Source organism: Pseudophryne corroboree, chromosome 6 (assembly GCF_028390025.1).
Source record: "Pseudophryne corroboree isolate aPseCor3 chromosome 6, aPseCor3.hap2, whole genome shotgun sequence".
Classification (NCBI taxonomy): Eukaryota; Metazoa; Chordata; class Amphibia; order Anura; family Myobatrachidae; genus Pseudophryne; species Pseudophryne corroboree.
The window spans coordinates 270318529-270345927 of NC_086449.1; the positions used below are offsets into that span (position 1 = coordinate 270318529).

General features: G+C 47.8%; 1 protein-coding gene across 10 annotated transcripts in view; it reads left to right on the forward strand.

Annotated features, from left to right (window-relative positions):
- Positions 1–27399, forward strand: part of FAM227B (family with sequence similarity 227 member B) — a 1159103-nt gene that overhangs the window by 33718 nt on the left and 1097986 nt on the right. For 6 of the 10 annotated variants that reach the window (XM_063926021.1, XM_063926018.1, XM_063926017.1 and 3 more), the window contains exon 2: positions 301–429. In XM_063926021.1, coding sequence (XP_063782091.1) covers positions 301–429 — 129 coding nt within the window. Of the gene's footprint in view, positions 1–300; positions 430–24163; positions 24379–27002; positions 27117–27399 lie in introns of those variants that run through there. The other 4 variants (XM_063926025.1, XM_063926023.1, XM_063926024.1 and 1 more) reach the window with 3 other exon arrangements.

A 27399-nucleotide genomic window follows, 5' to 3' on the forward strand; every position in this document is an offset into this window, starting at 1 on the left:
AATTTGGGAAGTATCCGGGGGCTGTAAAAAAAAAATATGCCAATCATATGGGTTTTTCAACAGTTTTCTATACATTAAAGCCATAATCAAAATGAGCCTGTCCTAGCCCGCTAAGCCGGGGGTCAGGACGGGGAGCAAAAAACCCTTGTAGATTTATAGATTTCAACTGCATGATCATTTTCTTGCAAAGAAAGAAAACATAATCGTATCTCTACTGTAATATTGTGCACAGACATATGAAACAATCTTTGTTTTATACAGCAAGCAAATAACATATAATGTAAGCAAATATCTCCACAGAACACAGTGCCTAAGTCTCTGTTTCCCCATTTGCTGAGGGAAGCATTCACTGTGACACTGATGAAGGAATCTGTTGCCATTGGTAACAGTAAACACACCAGACAGGCTTCCAGCTTAGGTAAAGAATTGGTGAGTTACTACATTATTTTTATGCAAGACTTTTTGTGTTTATTTATACACAACACACGTGGTTTATTCAGGGTGGTAGCACAAGGCAGTTCCTTCTTATTTCCTCAATTACTATAAAGATAACAATGAATGTTATTTGCTGTGTGAAGTCTGCACTAGAACATTTAGTTCTTGTGAAAAATGCTATGCCGGCAAAACCATTTTAATTTGTTGTGTGCATTTTTCTTTGACGATTTTTGCAACAAAAATATATTTAACAATAATTAAAGACAACTTGGTCTTTTGTATTTTACTGCAAATCACAGCACTGTGTTACTAGTGTGCACATCTACATAATAAATGTAGGTCTGACCAGTCTCTTCAATGCACGTGCCTCAGCATAGAGTGTATAAATTATTTACTAATAACAACGTAATCACTTTTGTGCTTGTGTGGAAATGATATATAATAGCAATATAAAAATAGTGATGGGGCTGGGCTGTATCCAGCACTGTGCATCTGCACACAACACCACATGTACAGATGCATACGCATCTCGGCCAACATGAGTAGCTACAGTACATCTGTACCACAAGTAGAATCAGTGATTCTTCTTCTGAGGGTACACAGGTATACATAGTACTGTACCCCCACTTTTTTTTAGTATAGCTCAGAGGTTCCCAAACGCAGTCCTTAAGGCACCCCAACAGTCCAGGATTTAGATATATCCATGGCTCAGCACAGATGGTTAAATCAAATTGACTTAAGTGCTAATTAAGTCACTTGTGGCTAAGCATGGATACATTTAAAACGTGGACCGTTGGGGTGCCTTGAGGACCGCTTTTGGGAACCTCTGGTAAAGATTGTAATGGCCATGTTTATTAAATCCTATGCAAACTGCTGTTTTCAGAGCATTTCCACATTAGAAGGCTGAATCTGGGTCGGTTGCAAAGTACCTGTGTTTGCAGGTACCCTCAGAAGCTTGATTTACTACCTTATGCGAAGGTGAGATTCTGTACAGATAATGCGCGGTTCCTTGTGTCTGCAAAAAGGGACCCAGGCTGCCCACTGATCTTATGCCAACCGCCATAATTAGTACAGGCACTTGCACCAGCCCCATGCTACATGGAAGAGATATGTAAGAAACAGGCCTCCCCTCGCCTGCATGCAACTCATAATTGCACGTACCTTTAGTTACACCTCCACAGCACTTCCATGACACTCCCACAAGTTTGAACAATCACATTGCTGACGCTCCGTTCCCACCACAAAACACTAATTTCACAGAAGAATAGATCCGGCAAATACTCAGAATAGGACTGAGATACAATAAATATTTAAATTCTCATCTGTGGATGCGCTGTATGCTAAAACATGTCATTTGCACGTGTGCAACTTTCATGTGTACAAAGAGATCTTTCTGAATCAGAATTGCATGTGTGCAAAGAGATCTTTCTGAATCAGAATCAGCCCCTAAGTTTTTCCTGAATGTGTTAATAGGGTACACTGTAGTCCCAAAGGTTTCTATGGTAACTGGAAAATTTACTAAGCTTAGCTACCCCTCGGTAACTAACTCCAAGTGGTGTATAGGTGTGGGGTGTTTTGTGCAATTTGGCCCATGGGTCAGTTGCACATTGGATGCTATTCAGTACGGATTGCAGATTCTGGTAAAAAGCAGAATCTGCAAGCCGTTCTATAGCATGCTGGGGGCCGCCCATCGCATGCTAACTTCCGCCCCGCAGTTGCAATCTGATTGCGATACCATCACAGTCGGATTGCGGTAGCAGCATTTCTCTAACGTCCTAAGTGGATGCTGGGGACTCCGTAAGGACCATGGGGATTAGCGGCTCCGCAGGAGACTGGGCACAAAAGTAAAGCTTTAGAACTACCTGGTGTGCACTGGCTCCTCCCCCTATGACCCTCCTCCAAGCCTCAGTTAGATTTCTGTGCCCGAACGAGAAGGGTGCACACTAGGTGGCTCTCCTGAGCTGCTTAGTGAAAAGTTTAGTTTTAGGTTTTTTATTTTCAGTGAGACCTGCTGGCAACAGGCTCACTGCATCGAGGGACTAAGGGGAGAAGAAGCGAACTCACCTGCGTGCAGAGTGGATTGGGCTTCTTAGGCTACTGGACATTAGCTCCAGAGGGACGATCACAGGCCCAGCCATGGATGGGTCCCAGAGCCGCGCCGCCGGCCCCCTTACAGAGCCAGAAGATAGAAGAGGTCCGGAAAATCGGCGGCAGAAGACGTCCTGTCTTCAACAAGGTAGCGCACAGCACTGCAGCTGTGCGCCATTGCTCTCAGCACACTTCACACTCCGGTCACTGAGGGTGCAGGGCGCTGGGGGGGGCGCCCTGAGACGCAATAAAAACACCTTGGATGGCAAAAAATGCATCACATATAGCTCCTGGGCTATATGGATGCATTTAACCCCTGCCAGAATACTTAGAAAAACGGGAGATAAGGCCGCCGATAAGGGGGCGGAGCCTATCTCCTCAGCACACTGGCGCCATTTTCCCTCACAGCTCCGTTGGAGGGAAGCTCCCTGGCTCTCCCCTGCAGTCACTACACTACAGAAAGGGTTAAAAAAGAGAGGGGGGGCACTAATTACGCGCAGTATAAAAGATACAGCAGCTATAAGGGGAAAAACACTTATATAAGGTTATCCCTGTATATATATAGCGCTCTGGTGTGTGCTGGCAAACTCTCCCTCTGTCTCCCCAAAGGGCTAGTGGGGTCCTGTCCTCTATCAGAGCATTCCCTGTGTGTGTGCTGTATGTCGGTACGTTTGTGTCGACATGTATGAGGAGAAAAATGATGTGGAGATGGAGCAGATTGCCTGTAATAGTGATGTCACCCCCTAGGGGGTCGACACCTGAGTGGATGAACTGTTGGAAGGAATTACGTGACAGTGTCAGCTCTGTATAAAAGACAGTGGTTGACATGAGACAGCCGGCTACTCAGCTTGTGCCTGTCCAGACGTCTCATAGGCCGTCAGGGGCTCTAAAGCGCCCGTTACCTCAGATGGCAGATATAGACGCCGACACGGATACTGACTCCAGTGTCGACGGTGAAGAGACAAATGTGACTTCCAGTAGGGCCACACGTTACATGATGGAGGCAATGAAAAATGTTTTACACATTTCTGATAATACGAGTACCACCACAAAGGGGTATTATGTTCGGTGAGGAAAAACTACCTGTAGTTTTCCTGAATCTGAGAAATTAAATGAGGTGTGTGATGATGCGTGGGTTTCCCCCGATAACAACTGATAATTTCTAAAATGTTATTGGCATTATATCCTTTCCCGCCAGAGGTTAGGGTGCGTTGGGAAACACCCCCTAGGGTGGATAAAGCGCTCACACGCTTGTAAGGGCTCTACCCTCTCCTGAGATGGCCGCCCTTAAGGATCCTGCTGATAGAAAGCAGGAGGGTATCCTAAAATGTATTTACACACATACTGGTGTTATACTGCGACCAGCAATCGCCTCAGCCTGGATGTGCAGTGCTGGGTTGGCGTGGTCGGATTCCCTGACTGAAAATATTGATACCCTAGATAGGGACAGTATATTTTTGCCTATAGAGCATTTAAAAGATGCATTTCTATATATGGGTGATACACAGCGGAATATTTGCCGACTGGCATCAAGTCTAAGTGCGTTGTCCATTTCTACCAGTAGAGGGTTATGGACACGACAGTGGTCAGGTGATGCGGATTTCAAACGGCATTTGGAAGTATTGCCTTATTAAGGGGAGGAGTTATTTGGGGTCGGTCTTTCAGACCTGGTGGCCACGGCAACAGCTGGGAAATCCACGTTTGTACCCCAGGTCGCCTCTCAACATGAGAAGACGCCGTATTATCAGGCGCAGTCTTTTCGTGGACAAGCGGGCAAAAGGTTCCTCATTTCTGCCCGTGACAGAGGGAGAGGAAAAAAGGCTGCAGAAATCAGCCAGTTCCCAGGAACAGAAACCCTCTCCCGCCTCTGCCAAGCCCTCAGTATGACGCTGGGGCTTTACAAGCAGAATCAGGCACGGTGGGGGGCCCGTCTCAATGAATTTCAGCGCGCAGTGGGCTCACTCGCAAGTAGACCCCTGGATCCTTCAGGTGATATCTCAGGGGTACAAATTGGAATTCGAGACGTCTCCCCCTCGCCGTTTCCTAAAGTCGGCTTTACCGATGTCTCCTTCTGACAGGGAGACAGTTTTGGAAGCCATTCACAAGCTGTATTCCCAGCAGGTGATAATCAAGGTACCCCTCCTGCAACAGGGAACGGGGTATTATTCCACACTGTTGTGGTACCGAAGCCGGACGGCTCGGTGAGACCGATTCTAAATCTAAAATCTTTGAACACTTACATACAGAGGTTCAAATTCAAGATTGAGTCACTCAGAGCAGTGATTGCGAACCTGGAAGAAAGGGACTACATGATGTCTCGGGACATCAAGGATGCTTACCTTCATGTCCAAATTTACCCTTCTCACCAAGGGTACCTCAGGTTTATGGTACAGAACTGTCACTATCAGTTCAGACGCTGCCGTATGGATGGTCCACGGCACCCCGGGTCTTTACCAAGGTAATGGCCGAAATGATGATATTCCTTCGAAGGAAGGGAATTTTAGTTATCCCTTACTTGGACGATTCCCTGATAAGGGTAAGATCCAGGGAACAGTTGGAGGTCGGTGTAGCACTATCTCAGGTAGTGTTGCGGAAGCACGATTGGATTCTCAATATTCCAAAATCGCAGCTGGTTCCGACGACTCGTCTTCTGTTCCTAGGGATGATCCTGGACACAGTCCAGAAAAAGGTGTTTCTCCCGGAGGATAAAAGCCAGGGAGTTATCCGAGCTAGTCAGGAACCTCCTAAAACCGAGCCAAGTCTCAGTGCATCAATGCACAAGGGTTCTGGGTAAAATAGTGGCTTCCTATGAAGCAATCCCATTCGGCAGATTCCATGCAAGAACTTTCCAGTGGGACCTGCTGGACAAATGGTCCGAGTCGCATCTTCAGATGCATCAGCGGATAACCCTGTCACCAAGAACAAGGGTGTCCCTCCTGTGTTGGTTGCAGAGTGCTCATCTTCTAGAGGGCCGCAGATTCGGCATTCAGGACTGGGTCCTGGTGACCACGGATGCCAGCCTGCGAGGCTGGGGAGCAGTCACACAGGGAAGGAATTTCCAGGGCTTATGGTCAAGCCTGGAGACATCACTTCACATAAATATCCTGAAGCTAAGGGCCATTTACAATGCTCTAAGCTTAGCAAGACCTCTGCTTCAAGGTCAGCCGGTGTTGATCCAGTCGGACAACATCACGGCAGTCACCCACGTAAACAGACAGGGTGGCACTAGAAGCAGGAGGGCAATGGCAGAAGCTGCAAGGATTCTTCGCTGGGCGGAAAATCATGTGATAGCACTGTCAGCAATTCCGGGAGTGGACAACTGGGAAGCAGACTTGCTCAGCAGACACGACCTCCACCCGGGAGAGTGGGGACTTCACCCAGAAGTCTTCAACATGATTATGAACCGTTGGGAAAAACTCGACAGGTATTGCGCCAGGTCAAGGGACCCTCAGGCAATAGCTGTAGACGCTCTGGTAACACCGTGGGTGTACCAGTCAGTGTATGTGTTCCCTCATCTGCCTCTCATACCCAAGGTACTGAGATTGATAAGATGGAGAGGAGTAAGCACTATATTCGTGGCTCCGGATTGGCCAAGAAGGACTTGGTAACCGGAACTTCAAGAGATGCTCACGGAGGATCCTTGGCCTCTACCTCTAAGAAGGGACCTGCTCCAGCAAGTACCCTGTCTGTTCCAAGACTTACCGCGGCTGCGTTTGACGGCATGGCGGTTGAACGCCGGATCCTGAAGGAAAAAAGGCATTCCGGATGAAGTCATCCCTATCCTGATCAAAGCCAGGAAGGATGTAACCGCAAAACATTATCACCGCATTTGGCGAAAATATGTTGCGTGGTGCGAGGCCAGTAAGGCCCGACAGAGGAAATTCAACTGGGTCGATTCCTACATTTCCTGCAAACAGGAGTGTCTATGGGCCTGAAATTGGGGTCCATTAAGGTTCAAATTTCGGCCCTGTCAATTTTCTTCCAGAAAGAACTAGCTTCAGTCCCTGAAGTTCAGACGTTGTAAAAGGGGTACTGCATATACAGCCTCCTTTTGTGCCTCCAGTGGCACCTTGGGATCTCAATGTAGTTTTTGGGTTCCAAAAGTCACATTGGTTTGAACCACTTAAATCTGTGGAGTTAAAATATCTCACATGGAAAGTGGTCATGCTGTTGGCCCTGGCCTGGGCCAGGCGCGTGTCAGAATTGGCGGCTTTATCCTGTAAAAGCCCTTATCTGATTTTCCATTCGGACAGGGCGGAATTGAGGACTCGTCCTCAGTTTCTCCCTAAGGTGGTTTCAGCGTTTCACCTGAACCAACCTATTGTGGTGCCTGCGGCTACTAGGGACTTGGAGGACTCCAAGTTGCTAGACGTTGTCAGGGCCCTGAAAATATATATTTCCAGGACGGCTGGAGTCAGAAAATCTGACTCGCTGTTTATCCTGTATGCACCCAACAAGCTGGGTGCTCCTGCTTCTAAGCAGACTATTGCTCGTTGGATTTGTAGTACAATTCAGCTTGCACATTCTGTGGCAGGCCTGCCACAGCCAAAAATCTATAAATGCCCACTCCACAAGGAAGATGGGCTCATCTTGGGCGGTTGCCCGAGGGGTCTCGGCTTTACAACTTTGCCGAGCAGCTACTTGGTCAGGAGCAAATACGTTTGTAAAATTCTACAAAATTGATACCCTGACTGAGGAGGACCTGGAGTTCTCTCATTGGTGCTGCAGAGTCATCCCCAGCATCCACTTAGGACGTTAGAGAAAATAAGAATTTACTTACCGATAATTCTATTTCTCGTAGTCCGTAGTGGATGCTGGGCGCCCATCCCAAGTGCGGATTGTCTGCAATACTGGTACATAGTTATTGTTACCAAAAAATCGGGTTATTGCTGTAGTGAGCCATCTTTTCTAGAGGCTCCTCTGTTATCATGCTGTTAACTGGGTTTAGATCACGAGTTGTACGGTGTGATTGGTGTGGCTGGTATGAGTCTTACCCGGGATTCAAAATCCTTCCTTATTGTGTACGCTCGTCCGGGCACAGTATCCTTACTGAGGCTTGGAGGAGGGTCATAGGGGGAGGAGCCAGTGCACACCAGGTAGTTCTAAAGCTTTACTTTTGTGCCCAGTCTCCTGCGGAGCCGCTAATCCCCATGGTCCTTACGGAGTCCCCAGCATCCACTACGGACTACGAGAAATAGAATTATCGGTAAGTAAATTCTTATTTTCTATACGACGCCCTGCAGCCACAGCTAAGCTGCGTATGCAGGCGGTTCGCCACTATTTTTCCCATCGGAGCGTCTGCGTGTGACATCACACATCCACCCTGAAAACGGTTCAGCCACGTCTGTGTTGGCCGGACCACTCCCCTGCAATGCCGAATTGCCGCCCCCACAATACCTGCTGCTGTCACTTAAGGTGTGATCACACTGTGATTGCTAGCGCATGCGCTGCGGCCGAACAGCTTTGAGAAAATCGTTCGTTTGCGATTTCACCAAAATAACAATCCGTGCTGAATGACCCCCATAGAGTAGACCCCACTGTGTGCAGCACAGCTGGTGCCACCCCTCCTATCCCAAATATATTCCAACAATGGCACCATAATTCATATGCTATATACAGAAAGATGGCACAGGTGGTAGGAAACACATTTTATATGGCAATAGCAATTGTAGCAATTAGGCAACACTAATGCAACTTTCCGCACAGATCCCTCTCCAGTGACTAATCCTTGAACATGGGTATTCCATTGACTGCGTATTCAGCAAGCCCAGTCTGAACCCGTAAATAAGGTGATACTAGTTCTAGCTGTCACTTTTCTCTTTTCACAGAAATGGCTCTTATCAAATCCTATGTCCCTGCAAAAAGATATTGATACTTTGCCACAATAAATAATTGCTTATTGCTGCTATATGCCATGAGATGTAATTATAATTATTGGAGCAAAAATGCAGGGCATGCTAAATATGTCCTTAATTCTTAGAATTAGTTCCAGAGACATGAAGAAATCATTGAAATAATTTCATATATTAAAAAAAACATAAGCACCTGAAGACTGGTTCAGAGTATGGAAGATATTATGAGGCATATTTATAATAATCCGCATTTTTAATGCAGATGTGATAAAGTCGACACACTCTAAAATCACCCCAAACTAGCCAAAAAGCATCCCTGCACATTCTGGAGGTACACCAGTGCTAAAATAGGAGGGAAAAACCTGTTTGGCAAACAAACGACACCACATGTCGACCGCATGTCTGACACAAACTTGCTCCAAGTCACCCCAAACTAGTTAAAAAGCATCTCTGCACATTCTGGAGGTACACCAGTGCTAAAATAGGAGGGAAAAAACCTGTTTGGCAAACAAACGACACCACATGTCGACCGCATGTCTGACACAAACTTGCTCCAAGTCACCCCAAACTAGTCAAAAAGCATCCCTGCACATTCTGGAGGTACACCAGTGCTAAAAATAAGAATTTACTTACTGATAATTCTATTTCTCGTAGTCCGTAGTGGATGCTGGGAACTCCGTAAGGACCATGGGGAATAGCGGCTCCGCAGGAGACTGGGCACAAAAGTAAAGCTTTAGGACTACCTGGTGTGCACTGGCTCCTCCCCCTATGACCCTCCTCCAAGCCTCAGTTAGGATACTGTGCCCGGACGAGCGTACACAATAAGGAAGGATTTTGAATCCCGGGTAAGACTCATACCAGCCACACCAATCACACCGTATAACTTGTGATCTGAACCCAGTTAACAGTATGATAACAGAGGAGCCTCTAGAAAAGATGGCTCACTACAACAATAACCCGATTTAGTTAACAATAACTATGTACAAGTATTGCAGACAATCCGCACTTGGGATGGGCGCCCAGCATCCACTACGGACTACGAGAAATAGAATTATCGGTAAGTAAATTCTTATTTTCTCTGACGTCCTAGTGGATGCTGGGAACTCCGTAAGGACCATGGGGATTATACCAAAGCTCCTAAACGGGCGGGAGAGTGCGGATGACTTTGCAGCACCGAATGAGAGAACTCCAGGTCCTCCTCAGCCAGGGTATCAAATTTGTAGAATTTAGCAAACGTGTTTGCCCCTGACCAAGTAGCTGCTCGGCAAAGTTGTAAAGCCGAGACCCCTCGGGCAGCCGCCCAAGATGAGCCCACTTTCCGTGTGGAATGGGCTTTTACAGATTTTGGCTGTGGCAGGCCTGCCACAGAATGTGCAAGCTGAATTGTACTACAAATCCAACGAGCAATAGTCTGCTTAGAAGCAGGAGCACCCAGCTTGTTGGGTGCATACAGGATAAACAGCGAGTCAGATTTTCTGACTCCAGCCGTCCTGGAAACATATATTTTCAGGGCCCTGACAACGTCTAGCAACTTGGAGTCCTCCAAGTCCCTAGTAGCCGCAGGCACCACAATAGGTTGGTTCAGGTGAAACGCTGAAACCACCTTAGGGAGAAACCGAGGACGAGTCCTCAATTCCGCCCTGTCCGTATGGAAAATCAGATAAGGGCTTTTACAGAATAAAGCCGCCAATTCTGACACGCGCCTGGCCCAGGCCAGGGCCAACATCTTTAAGTGGTTCAAACCAATGTGACTTTTGGAACCCAAAAACTACATTGAGATCCCAAGGTGCCACTGGAGGCACAAAAGGAGGCTGTATATGCAGTACCCCTTTTACAAACGTCTGCACTTCAGGGACTGAAGCTAGTTCTTTCTGGAAGAAAATTGACAGGGCCGAAATTTGAACCTTAATGGACCCCAATTTCAGGCCCATAGACACTCCTGTTTGCAGGAAATGTAGGAATCGACCCAGTTGAAATTCCTCCGTCGGGCCTTACTGGCCTCGCACCACGCAACATATTTTCGCCAAATGCGGTGATAATGTTTTGCGGTTACATCCTTCCTGGCTTTGATCAGGATAGGGATGACTTCATCCGTAATGCCTTTTTCCTTCAGGATCCGGCGTTCAACCGCCATGCCGTCAAACGCAGCCGCGGTAAGTCTTGGAACAGACAGGGTCCTTGCTGGAGCAGGTCCCTTCTTAGAGGTAGAGGCCACGGATCCTCCGTGAGCCTCTCTTGAAGTTCCGGGTACCAAGTCCTTCTTGGCCAATCCGGAGCCACGAATATAGTGCTCACTCCTCTCCATCTTATAATTCTCAGTACCTTGGGTATGAGAGGCAGAGGAGGGAACACATACACTGACTGGTACACCCACGGTGTTACCAGAGCGTCTACAGCTATTGCCTGAGGGTCCCTTGACCTGGCGCAATACCTGTCGAGTTTTTTGTTGAGGCGGGACGCCATCATGTCCACCTTTGGTTTTTCCCAACGGTTTATAATCATGTGGAAGACTTCTGGGTGAAGTCCCCATTCTCCCGGGTGGAGGTTGTGTCTGCTGAGGAAGTCTGCTTCCCAGTTGTCCACTCCCGGAATGAATACTGCTGACAGTGCTATCACATGATTTTCCGCCCAGCGAAGAATCCTTGCAGCTTCTGCCATTGACTGCTTCTTGTGCCACCCTGTCTGTTTACGTGGGTGACTGCCGTGATGTTGTCCGACTGGATCAACCCGGCTGACCTTGAAGCAGAGGTCTTGCTAAGCTTAGAGCATTGTAAATGGCTCTTAGCACCAGGATATTTATGTGAAGTGATGTCTCCAGGCTTGACCATAAGCCCTGGAAATTTCTTCCCTGTGTGACTGCTCCCCAGCCTCGCAGGCTGGCATCCGTGGTCACCAGGACCCAGTCCTGAATGCCGAATCTGCGGCCCTCTAGAAGATGAGCACTCTGCAACCACCACAGGAGGGACACCCTTGTCCTTGGTGACCGGGTTATCCGCTGATGCATCTGAAGATGCAACCCCGACCATTTGTCCAGCAGGTCCCACTGGAAAGTTCTTGCGTGGAATCTGCCGAATGGGCTTGCTTCGTAGGAAGCCACCATTTTTCCCAGAACCCTTGTGCATTGATGCACTGAGACTTGGCTCGGTTTTAGGAGGTTCCTGACTAGCTCGGATAACTCCCTGGCTTTCTCCTCCGGGAGAAACACCTTTTTCTGGACTGTGTCCAGAATCATCCCTAGAAACTGAAGAAGAGTCGTTGGAACCAGCTGCGATTTTGGAATATTGAGAATCCAACCGTGCTGTCGCAACACTACCTGAGATAGTACTGCACCGACCTCCAACTGTTCCCTGGATCTTACCCTTATCAGGAGATCGTCCAAGTAAGGGATAACTAAAACTCCCTTCCTTCGAAGGAGTATCATCATTTCGGCCATTACCTTGGTAAAGACCCGGGGTGCCGTGGACCATCCAACGGCAGCGTCTGAAACTGATAGTGACAGTTCTGTACCACAAACCTGAGGTACCCTTGGTGAGAAGGGTAAATTGGGACATGAAGGTAAGCATCCTTGATGTCCAGAGACACCATGTAGTCCCCTTCTCTTGAATTTGAACCTCTGTATGTAAGTGTTCAAAGATTTTAGATTTAAAATCGGTCTCACCGAGCCGTCCGGCTTCGGTACCACAACAGTGTGGAATAATACCCCTTTCCCTGTTGCAGGAGGGGTACCTTGATTATCACCTGCTGGGAATACAGCTTGTGAATGGCTTCCAAAACTGCCTCCCTGTCTGCTTGTAAAGCCCCAGCGTCATGCTGAGGGCTTGGCAGAGGCGGGAGAGGGCTTCTGTTCCTGGGAACTGGCTGATTTCTGCAGCCTTTTTCCTCTCCCTCTGTCACGGGGCAGAAATGAGGAACCTTTTGCCCACTTGCCCTTATGGGAACGAAAGGACTGCGCCTGATAATACGGCGTCTTCTTATGTTGAGAGGCGACCTGGGGTAAAAACGTGGATTTCCCAGCTGTTGCCGTGGCCACCAGGTCTGAAAGACCGACCCCAAATAACTCCTCCCCTTTATAAGGCAATACTTCCATATGCCATTTGGAATCCGCATCACCTGACCACTGTCGTGTCCATAACCCTCTTCTGGCAGAAATGGACAGCGCACTTACTCTTGATGCCAGTCGGCAAATATCCCGCTGTGCATCACACATATATAGAAATGCATCTTTAAAATGCTCTATAGGCAATAATATATTGTCCCTATCTAGGGTATCAATATTTTCAGTCAGGGAATCCGACCACGCCAACCCAGCACTGCACATCCAGGCTGAGGCGATTGCTGGTCGCAGTATAATGTGTAAATACATTTTAGGATACCCTCCTGCTTTCTATCAGCAGGATCCTTAAGGGCGGCCATCTCAGGAGAGGGTAGAGCCCCTGTTTTGACAAGCGTGTGAGCGCTTTATCCACCCTTGGGGGTGTTTCCCAACGCACCCTAACCTCTGGCGGGAAAGGATATAATGCCAATAACTGTTTAGAAATTATCAGTTTTTTTATCGGGGGAAACCCACGCTTCATCACACACCTCATTTAATTTCTCAGATTCAGGAAAACTACAGGTAGTTTTTCCTCACCGAACATAATACCCCTATTGGTGGTACTCGTATTATCAGAAATGTGTAAAACATTTTTCATTGCCTCAATCATGTAACGTGTGGCCCTACTGGAAGTCATATTTGTCTCTTCACCGTCGACACTGGAGTCAGTATCCGTGTCGGCGTCTGTATTTGCCATCTGAGGTAACGGGCGCTTTAGAGCCCCTGACGGCCTATGAGACGTCTGGACAGGCACAAGCTGAGTAGCCGGCTGTCTCATGTCAATCACTGTCTTTTGTAAAGAGCTGACACTGTCATGTAATTCCTTCCAACAGTTCATCCACTCAGGTGTCGACCCCCTAGGGGGTGACATCCCTATTACAGGCAATTTGCTCCGCCTCCACATTATTTTCCTCCTCATACATGTCGACACAAACGTACCGACACACAGCACACACACAGGGAATGCTCTGATAGAGGACAGGACCCCACTAGCCCTTTGGGGAGACAGAGGGAGAGTTTGCCAGCACACACCAGAGCGCTATATATATATATACAGGGATAACCTTATATAAGTGTTTTTCCCCTTATAGCTGCTGTATTGTTTATACTGCGCCTAATTAGTGCCCCCCTCTCTTTTTTAACCCTTTCTGTAGTGTAGTGACTGCAGGGGAGAGCCAGGGAGCTTCCCTCCAACGGAGCTGTGAGGGAAAATGGCGCCAGTGTGCTGAGGAGATAGGCTCCGCCCCCTTCTCGGCTGCCTTTTCTCCCGTTTTTCAGTGTAATCTGGCAGGGGTTAAAATTCATCCATATAGCCTTGGGGGCTATATGTGATGTATTTTCGCCAGCCAAGGTGTTTTTATTGCTGCTCAGGGCGCCCCCCCCTAGCGCCCTGCACCCTCAGTGACCGAAGTGTGAAGTGTGCTGAGGAGCAATGGCGCACAGCTGCAGTGCTGTGCGCTACCTTGGTGAAGACAGGATGTCTTCTGCCGCCGATTTTCCGGACCTATTCTTGCTTCTGGCTCTGTAAGGGGGCCGGCGGCGCGGCTCTGGGACCGGACTCCATGGCTGGGCCTGTGTTCGATCCCTCTGGAGCTAATGGTGTCCAGTAGCCTAAGAAGCCCAATCCACTCTGCACGCAGGTGAGTTCGCTTCTTCTCCCCTTAGTCCCTCGATGCAGTGAGCCTGTTGCCAGCAGGTCTCACTGACAATAAAAAACCTAAAACTAAACTTTTCACTAAGCAGCTCAGGAGAGCCCCTAGTGTGCACCCTTCTCGTTCGGGCACAAAAATCTAACTGAGGCTTGGAGGAGGGTCATAGGGGAGGGGGCCAGTGCACACCAGGTAGTCCTAAAGCTTTACTTTTGTGCCCAGTCTCCTGCGGAGCCGCTATTCCCCATGGTCCTTACGGAGTTCCCAGCATCCACTAGGACGTCAGAGAAATAGGAGGGAGAAAACCTGTTTGGCAAACAAACGACACCACATGTCGACCGCATGTCTGACACAAACTTGCTCCAAGTCACCCAAACAAGCCAAAAAGCATCCCTGCACATTCTGGAGGTACACCAGTGCTAAAATAGGAGGGAAAAAAACTGTTTTAGCAAACAAGCGACACGACATGTCGACCGCATTGATACCGACACACACTAAAATCAGCCCAAACTAGCCAAAAATCATTCCTGCACATGCTGGAGGTACACCAATGCAAAAGCATGACCCAAAAAGTCATTTTAAGGGGGAAAAAAAAAAAAAAAAACGTGAAAAAATACCCCAAAACAAAAAACTCCACAAAAAAATGCAGCAAAACAAGCAGGAGCTATACACATACCTGCACACATACCCAAACACCCCATGTACACCTCATGGCAACCCCCACTACACAAACACATACATGCAACACCAGACCCACATGTGGTACTTACCTACAAATGTAGTAATAGCTCCAAAAACGACTCTCCTCCGGGGTAACAGGTATCCTCCTATCTGTCCTGGAATAAAGCCTGCTGGGTGTCCAAACGATACCACAGCAAACAATCAATTTGCTAGCTCTGCACCTCCTCACACCTCTCTGCAGGTTCACAAAATGGCTGCTGAGCACGCAGCAAACAAGCCCTAATAAAGGGCTGCAAACGGCGGGAAGTCGAATTCAGGACTACTACTCGCCGATTGGTCCGTTATCCGCCAAGGGGAGTGTCGAATCCGTTTTGCATTGCATATGGTAAATTCATGGTCCCGGCGGCAGGGCTGCGGCTGTCGAGTACAGGCAAATTTTTAAACGGACGAAAAAAAGGCGCAATTCGACCGCAATTGAATATACCCCTATGTCTGTAGTTGTCTTTCATTTGCATTTTTTTCATTGTGTATAACCATAGCGCTAAAGGAGTAAGACATGACGATAAAGTACTGAGAGAGTATAGTTCTGGTGGTAATGGGTAAAATAGTTCTTTATTGTTTGGGGTGTTAGAGAAAGTTCAGTGCTGGGCTCAGGCTTTTAAAGTATTATCCAGCATTCCATGGGGGAGATTCAAATGTGTGAAAAGTCAGTTGGGAGTCTGTTCTTTCCTATCTAATAGACAGGAAAATACAGACACCCAGTGGCAGAACTGCGGGAGGCAGTGGAGTCGGCTGCCGCCGGGCTCCTGACCTCAAGGGGGCACATCACCTCCACTGTCTCCTGCTGCCTGACTATCTCATGCTGCTACTTTTTTTTTTTTTTAATAATTCTTGCAGTCGGAGGAGCTGTGTCAGTGACACGGAAGCTCTCTCCTGTATATACAGAGAGCTGGCACTGGCTGCAGCTAGGGGGAGCTCCAGAGCACAGCTCCTCCCGGGGTCTTCCAGTTAAGCAAGCCAGCCGAGGGAAGCACACTGTTCCTCAGTCAGGCTTATGACAGCCAAAGGTAGGCACTGGCAGCACTTGCCTCAAGCTGCACTGTGGGGGGTGTGGGGAAGGTGTAGTTGGGGGTGCTGGGGGGGCTTTAATAAATGTTGGAAGCAATGTGTTTGCATGTTTTAAAGTGAGGTCTGTGTGTGTGTGTGTGTGTGTGTGTGTGTGTGTGTGTGTGTGTGTGTGTGTGTGTGTGTGTATTTTTAAGGAAAGTTGTGTGTTCAAGTAAAAGAGGCTGTGTGAGAGGTATGTGTGTGAGAGGCATGTGTGTGTGTCTGTGTGTGAGAGGCGTGTGTGTGTGAGGCATGTGAGTGTGGTGTGTGTGTGTGTGAGAGGCATGTGTGTGAGAGGGATGTGTGTGTGTGTGTGTGTGTGTGTGTGTGTGTGAGAGGAATGTGTGTGAGAGGGATGTGTGTGTGTGTAAGTGAGAGGCATGTGTGTGAGAGATGTGTGTGAGAGGTGTGTGTGTAAGTGAGAGGCATATGTGTGTCTGTGTAAGTGAGAGGCGTGTGTGTGTGTGTGTGTGTGTAAGTAAGAGGCATGTGTGTGTGTGAGGCATGTGTGTGTAAGTGAGAGGCATGTGTTTGTGTAAGTGAGAGAGATGTGTGTGAGAGGCATGTATGTGTGTAAGTGAGAGGCATGTGTGTGAGAGGCATGTGTGTGTGTAAGTGAGAGGCATTTGTGTGTGTGAGGCATGTGTGTGTGTGTGTGTGTGTGTGTGTAAATAAGTGAGAGGCATGTGTGTGTGTGTGTGTGTGTGTGTGTGTGTGTGTGTGTGTAAATAAGTGAGAGGCATGTGTGTGTGTGTATGTGAGAGGCATGTGTGTGAGAGGCAAGGATTAAAGGAGGCATTTGAGCATTTCTACAGGACTATGTACAGAGCATACACCTGGTCTGGGTACACACTACCTTACAAATATATGGAGGGGTGTCCGTTTCTGAATGTGTATGTGTGTAAGAGAGAGGCATGTGTGTGTGTTTAAGTGAAAGCGGTGTGTGTGTGTGTGTGTGTGTGTGTGTGTGTGTGTGTGTTTTTAAGTGAAGGAGGCATGTGTGTGTTTAAGTGAAAGGCGTATGTGTGTTTAAGTGAAAGCGGCGTATGTACGTTTAAGTGAAAGTGGTGTATGTATGTTTCTCTGATGTCCTAGTGGATGCTGGGGACTCCGTAAGGACCATGGGGAATAGCGGCTCCGCAGGAGACTGGGCACAAAAGTAAAGCTTTAGAACTACCTGGTGTGCACTGGCTCCTCCCCCCATGACCCTCCTCCAAGCCTCAGTTAGATTTTTGTGCCCGAACGAGAAGGGTGCACACTAGGGGCTCTCCTGAGCTTCTTAGTGAAAGTTTTAGTTTAGGTTTTTTATTTTCAGTGAGACCTGCTGGCAACAGGCTCACTGCATCGAGGGACTAAGGGGAGAAGAAGCGAACTCACCTGCGTGCAGAGTGGATTGGGCTTCTTAGGCTACTGGACACCATTAGCTCCAGAGGGACCGATCACAGGCCCAGCCATGGAGCTCGGTCCCAGAGCCGCGCCGCCGGCCCCCTTACAGAGCCAGAAGACAGAAGAGGTCCGGAAAATCGGCGGCAGAAGACGTCCTGTCTTCAACAAGGTAGCGCACAGCACTGCAGCTGTGCGCCATTGCTCTCAGCACACTTCACACTCCGGTCACTGAGGGTGTAGGGCGCTGGGGGGGGGGGCGCCCTGAGACGCAATAGAAACACCTTGGATGGCAAAAAAAATGCATCACATATAGCTCCTGGGCTATATGGATGAATTTAACCCCTGCCAGAATACACAGAAAAACGGGAGATAAGGCCGCCGAGAAGGGGGCGGAGCCTATCTCCTCAGCACACTGGCGCCATTTTCCCTCACAGCTCCGTTGGAGGGAAGCTCCCTGGCTCTCCCCTGCAGTCACTACACTACAGAAAGGGTTAAAAAAGAGAGGGGGGCACTAATTACGCGCAGTATTAAAAATACAGCAGCTATAAGGGGAAAAACACTTATATAAGGTTATCCCTGTATATATATAGCGCTCTGGTGTGTGCTGGCAAACTCTCCCTCTGTCTCCCCAAAGGGCTAGTGGGGTCCTGTCCTCTATCAGAGCATTCCCTGTGTGTGTGCTGTGTGTCGGTACGTTTGTGTCGACATGTATGAGGAGAAAAATGATGTGGAGACGGAGCAGATTGCCTGTAATAGTGATGTCACCCCCTAGGGGGTCGACACCTGAGTGGATGAACTGTTGGAAGGAATTACGTGACAGTGTCAGCTCTGTATAAAAGACAGTGGTTGACATGAGACAGCCGGCTACTCAGCTTGTGCCTGTCCAGACGTCTCATAGGCCGTCAGGGGCTCTAAAGCGCCCGTTACCTCAGATGGCAGATATAGACGCCGACACGGATACTGACTCCAGTGTCGACGGTGAAGAGACAAATGTGACTTCCAGTAGGGCCACACGTTACATGATTGAGGCAATGAAAAATGTTTTACACATTTCTGATAATACGAGTACCACCAAAAAGGGGTATTATGTTCGGTGAGGAAAAACTACCTGTAGTTTTCCTGAATCTGAGAAATTAAATGAGGTGTGTGATGATGCGTGGGTTTCCCCCGATAACAACTGATAATTTCTAAAATGTTATTGGCATTATATCCTTTCCCGCCAGAGGTTAGGGTGCGTTGGGAAACACCCCCTAGGGTGGATAAAGCGCTCACACGCTTGTAAGAACAAGGGCTCTACCCTCTCCTGAGATGGCCGCCCTTAAGGATCCTGCTGATAGAAAGCAGGAGGGTATCCTAAAATGTATTTACACACATACTGGTGTTATACTGCGACCAGCAATCGCCTCAGCCTGGATGTGCAGTGCTGGGTTGGCGTGGTCGGATTCCCTGACTGAAAATATTGATACCCTAGATAGGGACAGTATATTATTGCCTATAGAGCATTTAAAAGATGCATTTCTATATATGCGTGATGCACAGCGGAATATTTGCCGACTGGCATCAAGTCTAAGTGCGTTGTCCATTTCTGCCAGTAGAGGGTTATGGACACGACAGTGGTCAGGTGATGCGGATTCCAAACGGCATTTGGAAGTATTACCTTATTAAGGCGAGGAGTTATTTGGGGTCGGTCTTTCAGACCTGGTGGCCACGGCAACAGCTGGGAAGTCCACGTTTGTACCCCAGGTCGCCTCTCAACATAAGAAGACGCCGTATTATCAGGCGCAGTCCTTTCGTGGGCAAGCGGGCAAAAAGTTCCTCATTTCTGCCCCGTGACAGAGGGAGAGGAAAAAGGCTGCAGAAATCAGCCAGTTCCCAGGAACAGAAGCCCTCTCCCGCCTCTGCCAAGCCCTCAGTATGACGCTGGGGCTTTACAAGCAGAATCAGGCACGGTGGGGGCCCGTCTCAATGAATTTCAGCGCGCAGTGGGCTCACTCGCAAGTAGACCCCTGGATCCTTCAGGTGATATCTCAGGGGTACAAATTGGAATTCGAGACGTCTCCCCCTCGCCGTTTCCTAAAGTCGGCTTTACCGATGTCTCCCTCTGACAGGGAGGCAGTTTTGGAAGCCATTCACAAGCTGTATTCCCAGCAGGTGATAATCAAGGTACCCCTCCTGCAACAGGGAACGGGGTATTATTCCACACTGTTGTGGTACCGAAGCCGGACGGCTCGGTGAGACCGATTCTAAATCTAAAATCTTGAACACTTACATACGGAGGTTCAAATTCAAGATTGAGTCACTCAGAGCAGTGATTGCGAACCTGGAAGAAGGGGACTACATGATGTCTCGGGACATCAAGGATGCTTACCTTCATGTCCCAATTTACCCTTCTCACCAAGGGTACCTCAGGTTTGTGGTACAGAACTGTCACTATCAGTTTCAGACGCTGCCGTATGGATGGTCCACGGCACCCCGGGTCTTTACCAAGGTAATGGCCGAAATGATGATATTCCTTCGAAGGAAGGGAATTTTAGTTATCCCTTACTTGGACGATTCCCTGATAAGGGTAAGATCCAGGGAACAGTTGGAGGTCGGTGTAGCACTATCTCGGGTAGTGTTGCGGCAGCACGATTGGATTCTCAATATTCCAAAATCGCAGCTGATTCCGACGACTCGTCTTCTGTTCCTAGGGATGATCCTGGACACAGTCCAGAAAAAGGTGTTTCTCCCGGAGGAGAAAGTCAGGGAGTTATCCGAGCTAGTCGGGAACCTCCTATAACCGAGCCAAGTCTCAGTACATCAATGAAAGGGTTCTGGGAAAAATGGTGGCTTCCTACGAAGCAATCCCATTCGGCAGATTCCACGCAAGAACTTTCCAGTGGGACCTGCTGGACAAATGGTCCGGGTCGCATCTTCAGATGCATCAGCGGATAACCCTGTCACCAAGCACAAGGGTGTCTCTCCTGTGGTGGTTGCAGAGTGCTCATCTTCTAGAGGGCCGCAGATTCGACATTCAGGACTGGGTCCTGGTGACCACGGATGCCAGCCTGCGAGGCTGGGGAGCAGTCACACAGGGAAGGGATTTCCAGAGCTTATGGTCAAGCCTGGAGACATCACTTCACATAAATATCCTGAAGCTAAGGGCCATTTACAATGCTCTAAGCTCAGCAAGACCTCTGCTTCAAGGTCACCCGGAGTTGATCCATTCGGACAACATCACGGCAGTCACCCACGTAAACAGACAGGGTGACACAAGAAGCAGGAGGGCAATGGCAGAAGCTGCAAGGATTCTTCGCTGGGCGGAAAATCATGTGATAGCACTGTCAGCAGTATTCATTCCGGGAGTGGACAACTGGGAAGCAGACTTCCTCAGCAGACACGACCTCCACCCGGGAGAGTGGGGACTTCACCCAGAAGTCTTCCACATGTTTATAAAACTCGACAAGTATTGCGCCAGGTCAAGGGACCCTCAGGCAATAGCTGTAGACGCTCTGGTAACACAGTGGGTGTACCAGTCAGTGTATGTGTTCCCTCCTCTGCCTCTCATACCCAAGGTACTGAGAATCATAAGATGGAGAGGAGTAAGCACTATATTCGTGGCTCCGGATTGGCCAAGAAGGACTTGGTAACCGGAACTTCAAGAGATGCTCACGGAGGATCCGTGGCCTCTACCTCTAAGAAGGGACCTGCTCCAGCAAGGACCCTGTCTGTTCCAAGACTTACCGCGGCTGCGTTTGACGGCATGGCGGTTGAACGCCGGATCCTGAAGGAGAAAGGCATTCCGGATGAAGTCATTTCTATCCTGATCAAAGCCAGGAAGGATATAACCGCAAAACATTATCACCGCATTTGGCGAAAATATGTTGCGTGGTGCGAGGCCAGTAAGCCCCGACGGAGGAATTTTCAACTAGGTCGATTCCTACATTTCCTGCAAACAGGAGTGTCTATGGGCCTGAAATTGGGGTCCATTAAGGTTCAAATTTCGGCCCTGTCAATTTTCTTCCAAAAAGAACTAGCTTCAGTCCCTGAAGTTCAGACGTTTGTAAAAGGGGTACTGTATATACAGCCTCCTTTTGTGCCTCCAGTGGCACCTTGGGATCTCAATGTAGTTTTTGGGTTCCAAAAGTCACATTGGTTTGAACCACTTAAATCTGTGGAGTTAAAATATCTCACATGGAAAGTGGTCATGCTGTTGGCCCTGGCCTGGGCCAGGTGCGTGTCAGAATTGGCGGCTTTATCCTGTAAAAGCCCTCATCTGATTTTCCATTCGGACAAGGCGGAATTGAGGACTCGTCCTCAGTTTCTCCCTAAGGTGGTTTTCAGCGTTTCACCTGAATCAACCTATTGTGGTGCCTGCGGCTACTAGGGACTTGGAGGACTCCAAGTTGCTAGACGTTGTCAGGGCCCTGGAAATATAGGTTTCCAGGACGGCTGAAGTCAGAAAATCTGACTCGTTTATTCTGTATGCACCCAACAAGCTGGGTGCTCCTGCTTCTAAGCAGACTATTGCTCGTTGGATTTGTAGTACAATTCAGCTTGCACATTCTGTGGCAGGCCTGCCACAGCCAAAATCTGTAAAAGCCCATTCCACAAGGAAGGTGGGCTCATCTTGGGCGGCTGCCCGAGGGGTCTCGGCTTTACAACTTTGCCGAGCAGCTACTTGGTCAGGAGCAAATACGTTTGTAAAATTCTACAAATTTGATACCCTGGCTGAGGAGGACCTGGAGTTCTCTCAATTGGTGCTGCAGAGTCATCCGCACTCTCCCGCCCGTTTGGGAGCTTTGGTATAATCCCCATGGTCCTTACGGAGTCCCCAGCATCCACTAGGACGTCAGAGAAAATAAGAATTTACTTACCGATAATTCTATTTCTCGTAGTCCGTAGTGGATGCTGGGCGCCCATCCCAAGTGCGGATTGTCTGCAATACTGGTACATAGTTATTGTTACCAAAAAATCGGGTTATTGCTGTAGTGAGCCATCTTTTCTAGAGGCTCCTCTGTTATCATGCTGTTAACTGGGTTTAGATCACAAGTTATATGGTGTGATTGGTGTGGCTGGTATGAGTCTTACCCGGGATTCAAAATCCTTCCTTATTGTGTACGCTCGTCCGGGCACAGTATCCTAACTGAGGCTTGGAGGAGGGTCATGGGGGGAGGAGCCAGTGCACACCAGGTAGTTCTAAAGCTTTACTTTTGTGCCCAGTCTCCTGCGGAGCCGCTATTCCCCATGGTCCTTACGGAGTCCCCAGCATCCACTACGGACTACGAGAAATAGAATTATCGGTAAGTAAATTCTTATTTTAAGTGGAAGAGGCGTGTGTGTTTTTAAATGAATGAGATGTTTATGTGTTTTTTATATATATCGGCACAGCGCTGCGCCAAAGCATCTCCATCGAGACCCACTGGCGGGTGAGGGAGCACAGTAGGTGTACTATAAAGGTATGCTGCTGTCTGTTTTATTGTAATGACTGACTTGGAGTGCGTCCACTTTGTATGTGTATCTATTCTATATTACTATTGGGAAAGCTACCTGAGCACGCTACACCTGTTCACCCTGAGTGCCAGATAGTTACATATGGTATGTGTGTATATGTAGAGGGGCACCAACATTTATCATGCCTCCGGGCGACTGGGACGAACTTACGCCACTGCATACACCCAACCAACTTTTCAAACATATGAATTCCACTCCATGTGTGCATGTGCACTTGATGATGTCAACATAAATATGGTGATGTGTTGAACACATTGGCAATACAGTTGTGTATGCACAAACATGCGCATGACAATACCTGGTATTCTTGTGGTATACGCACAGCATGGCCACTGCTTGTATGGGGTCTGGACACGTACCACAGACATGAGGTAGAGGATAGAGAGACCCATACTTGTCAGTAGGGATGGCCATTGGCCATCAATGGTTAGCAGCAATCACTGGTTTGCCATTGATGGTTTTGCTATTTGTGGCAGAGGTCTCATGGTTCTCAATGTTGGCGGGGTTCTGACTTGGTGGGCTAAGACCAGGGGTTAAAGTGAGGGTGAACGAGGTGGAACTGTAATTGTAGATGGAACTAGTTCCACCTACTCGATGGCCTTGTACAGTAATTCCATATCGTGTGTAAGCAGTACCACTTTGTATTATGACATGAATAAAGGGCACTACTGAGTGATGTAATGTGAATGAGGGGCACTGCTGTGTGTCATAACGTGAATTAGGGACACTACTATGCGGTGTGATATGAATCGCGGCACTACATGAGGTGTAATGGGATTAATACTGTGGTATACTGTGCGGTGTAATTAGATTTGTGGGTACTATTGTGTGACCACTGTCCCTTTATAAAGTGCAAGAGGTAATGCACACATTTATAGTTTGCAATGGGATGCCGAATACCCTGGCTCCGCCTAATGGAATATAGTGTGTGTGTGTGTGTGTGTGTGTGTGTGTGTGTGTGTGTGTGTGTGTGTGTGTGTGTGTGTGTGTGTGTGAATGAGTTCCACCACCTCTGCAGGAACACTTTAAGCCCTGGGTAAGACGTTCCATAAGTGGGGAGCAGCCTGGCAAAAGTCATGGAGATGGGGGTAAGAAATGGTTATTAGAGAAGTGGAGAGGCATATTTCAGTGGAATAGAGGGTTTGGGGGGGACATTCTGAGTTGATCGCTCGCTAGCTACTTTTAGCATACCCTCCAACATGACTCGCCCCACTAGGTACAAAATGCTCTGTTTCTGGATGTCCCTCTTAATTTATGATTGCCATCACCTGTGAAGAAACAGCTTTCCTATCATTTAACTAGTTCAACACGGGTGATGGAAATCATAAATTAAGAGGGAAGTCCAGAAACAGAGCATTTTGTACCTAGTGGGGCGGGTCATGTTGGAGGGTCTGCTTTTAGCAGCCGTGCAAAAGCATAGTGGCCACCCACGGGAGAGTGTATTTTTGCTTTGCAAGTGTGCAAACGCGTGTGCAGCCGAGCGGGACGAAAAAGTTTTTTGCAGTTTCTGAGTAGCTCTGGACTTACTCAGCCCTTGCGATCACTTCAGTCTTTTTGGTCCCGGATTTGACGTCAGACACCCGCCCTGCACACGGTAGGACATGCCTGCGTTTTTCCAAACACTCCCTGAAAACGGTCAATTGCCACCCACAGACGCCCTCTTCCTGTCAGTCTCCTTGCGATCAGCTGTGCGAATGGATTCTTCGTTAAATCCATCGCTCAGCAACGATCTGCTTTGTACTCGTACGACGCTCCTGCGCATTGCAGTGCAGCATACTTGCCTACCTGACCCTCTCCATGAGGGAGAAAATGCTCTGTTCCTGGACTTTCCTGGTAATGTATGATTGCCATCACCTGTGGTGAAACACCTTTCTTATCACTTAACTAGCTCACCACAGGTGATGGCAATCATACATTACCAGGAAAGTCCAGGAACAGAGCATTTTCTCCCTCATGGAGAGGGTCAGGTAGGCAAGCATGCAGTGCATACGTATGCGCAGTAGTAACCTGTTCGCTGCGCTGCGAAAAAAGGCAGCGAGCGATCAACTCGGAATGACCCCCTATGCCTCTAATAAGACAGTGAAAGATGTACAGTATGTATTCAAGCAGTTAGGGAAAGCTTTGAAAATGAGGGTGAGTAGCTTGAATTTCCTTCTGTAAATTTGTGCCAGTGAATGTGAAGTACATTATTATAAACTGGGGAAGCAGATATGAAGTAGCGGGAGGGAGATCAGTCTTGCTGAAATATTTAGGATGAATTGATGGAATGGAGTGTTAGGGCTGATTGTAGTGCCCATCTGAATCAAAACATTGCAAAAGGTTAAAATTGGTCTGGATGTGAAGGGATGAAAATCCTGTCCTTCAAAGCAGTTAAATATGTTTGCAAACCAACAGACTCTAATACAAATTTCTTTTAGTTCAAATGGCAAAAAATTGGGAAGGGTTTTAGTGTAAGATTCACGTAAAGTGGTAAACCCATTTAAGACTAAACTACTTTAGCAATTTTCAGGCCAGCAATCATCCATTATCATATATAGTTAATGCCTTCATGGGATTGTGACTGATATGGCAGATCATGTGTAAGGGCTGTTAAAAGTGTGTGTGTACTATATTGTAATTTCCAGCCTGGCAGACTTGCAGGCAGCACTGATGTGAGACAATACGTGTTAGATGTACTTTCCAAAATGAAATGATAGTTGCTAAATCTAATAAATATGTAATTTACTGTGAAGCAGGCTCTTTAATGCTGGATAACTTTACCTTGGATAAAGTACAATTAAGCGGTCTGGATTGCCAATAATCTTGTGCAATAAATACTGAAACCGATAAATAAAGCAGAAGAAACTGTAATTATAACCAGCTGTGAAATGGCTGGAACGACTATCAGGGACTGGGCTTTCAGAGCTGGTAGCAACTAACTACAATTGGGTCTCTGCTGTTATCCCAGAATTTAGTTAATATGTAACTCGGTCTCACGCATACTCCGTATGTTAGCCCATCTACCATCATTCTCTACTTTACATCTCTTTAGTAGAATGCACTATACTGTAGCTTTGTATATAAAACACAAGGTTGGTTGATGTAGTAAAATAGTGGAAACTGTTGGACATGTCATCACTCATCTAATGTGACCGGTCTCTGAAAATGTATTTGTTGTATTTTTCATTTTCCTGTGTCTTAAGCTATTTTGACTACTTACTAGGATTTTTTTTTTATTCCTGTTGTATGAATAAATTAATCTGGTCAGACGCCAGAAACACTTATAAAACAATCAGGCCAGTATAGAAACTGGGTCAGGGATTCAAAACAGTGTTTTCCCATTGATATGCTTAACCCTTAGAGATCCAAAATCTTAAATAGGGGTTAAAGTGGACTGGACAGGGCAGAATTGCATTTGTCACCTGTATAAGTAAGCAAAACCAGTTCCGTCTCCGCCGTAGCCCTGACTGACAGTGCTATGCAGTTGCAGAGGATAGGTGCCTAGCAGTACCTGTTCCTAGAAGCTCTGCATTCTGCATGCACAGTGCATAAAGCACAGAATGGCTCCCAAGTCCCCTCATCAGTGTTGCATGACGCTGATTAGGGGACTCAAGAGCTGTTCTGCGCTGTGTGCATTTTTTAGGGATCATATTGGGGGGGGGGGGGGGGGCACTGGAGCATACTGTGTGGGTACCAAATAAAGGACCCTCCCTAGGTGCCAAATATGTTAGGTACGCCACTGGGTAGCGCTCTGTCGGCATGCATTTACCTGCTCACGCAACTCCAATGAAAAGGAGCAGGCACTGTGTGCAGAAGAGAAGACGAAGAAAGTGAGAGGGGGCTTGAGTAGAGTAACACAGGGGGGTGAGTGGCCGGACAGACACAGGTGATGTGAGCTGGAGAGAGGCAGAAAGATGGTTCTGTAAAGACACAGAGGGAGTGACACCTTTGAGATACAGGGAGGGGATGGCGGTATTGAGACGAAGGGAGAGGTGGCGCTAGTGAGACACAGGGGAGGTAATGCTGGTGCGACAAGAGAAGATGGTGTTGAAGAGACACAGGGTTGATGGTGCTGGAGAAACACAGAGGGGATGGTGCTTAGGGGGTAATGTCTCTCCAGGATGTTTGATCAGGGAAGTTCACAATTTGCCCTGCCCCAAAACTTCTATTTTATATGTATTATCTGGTTGAATTTCTGTAGAATGAACATGACATACTGTATTATTCCTACACAAACAGGTGACTTCCGAACTGCATGATCTCCTATATCCATACTGAATACCAGCTCAAAACACTGCCTAGAGAGGCTCAATTCCTTGAAAGGTCCCTCGTTGCAAAGAAACCACCATATAGGTATGTAAAGGTGATACATAGTGGTTGCAAAAAAATAAGAAAATGGGGCAGCAAAATGACAAAGACGTGGCCCAAAAATAAGTAAGAGTGACACTGATTGCATAGAACTATTTTTTTTCTCTTACAACCCAGTGGATACTGGGGTCTTGTACTTTAGTACCATGGGTATATATCGGGTCAACTGGAGCCGGGCACTTTAAAAACCTTTAGTGCGTGTATCAGTGACGTGCGGTGAACTCACTGGCTGAGGAGGCACTGGCAGCTAAACACCTCTCCCCCCCCC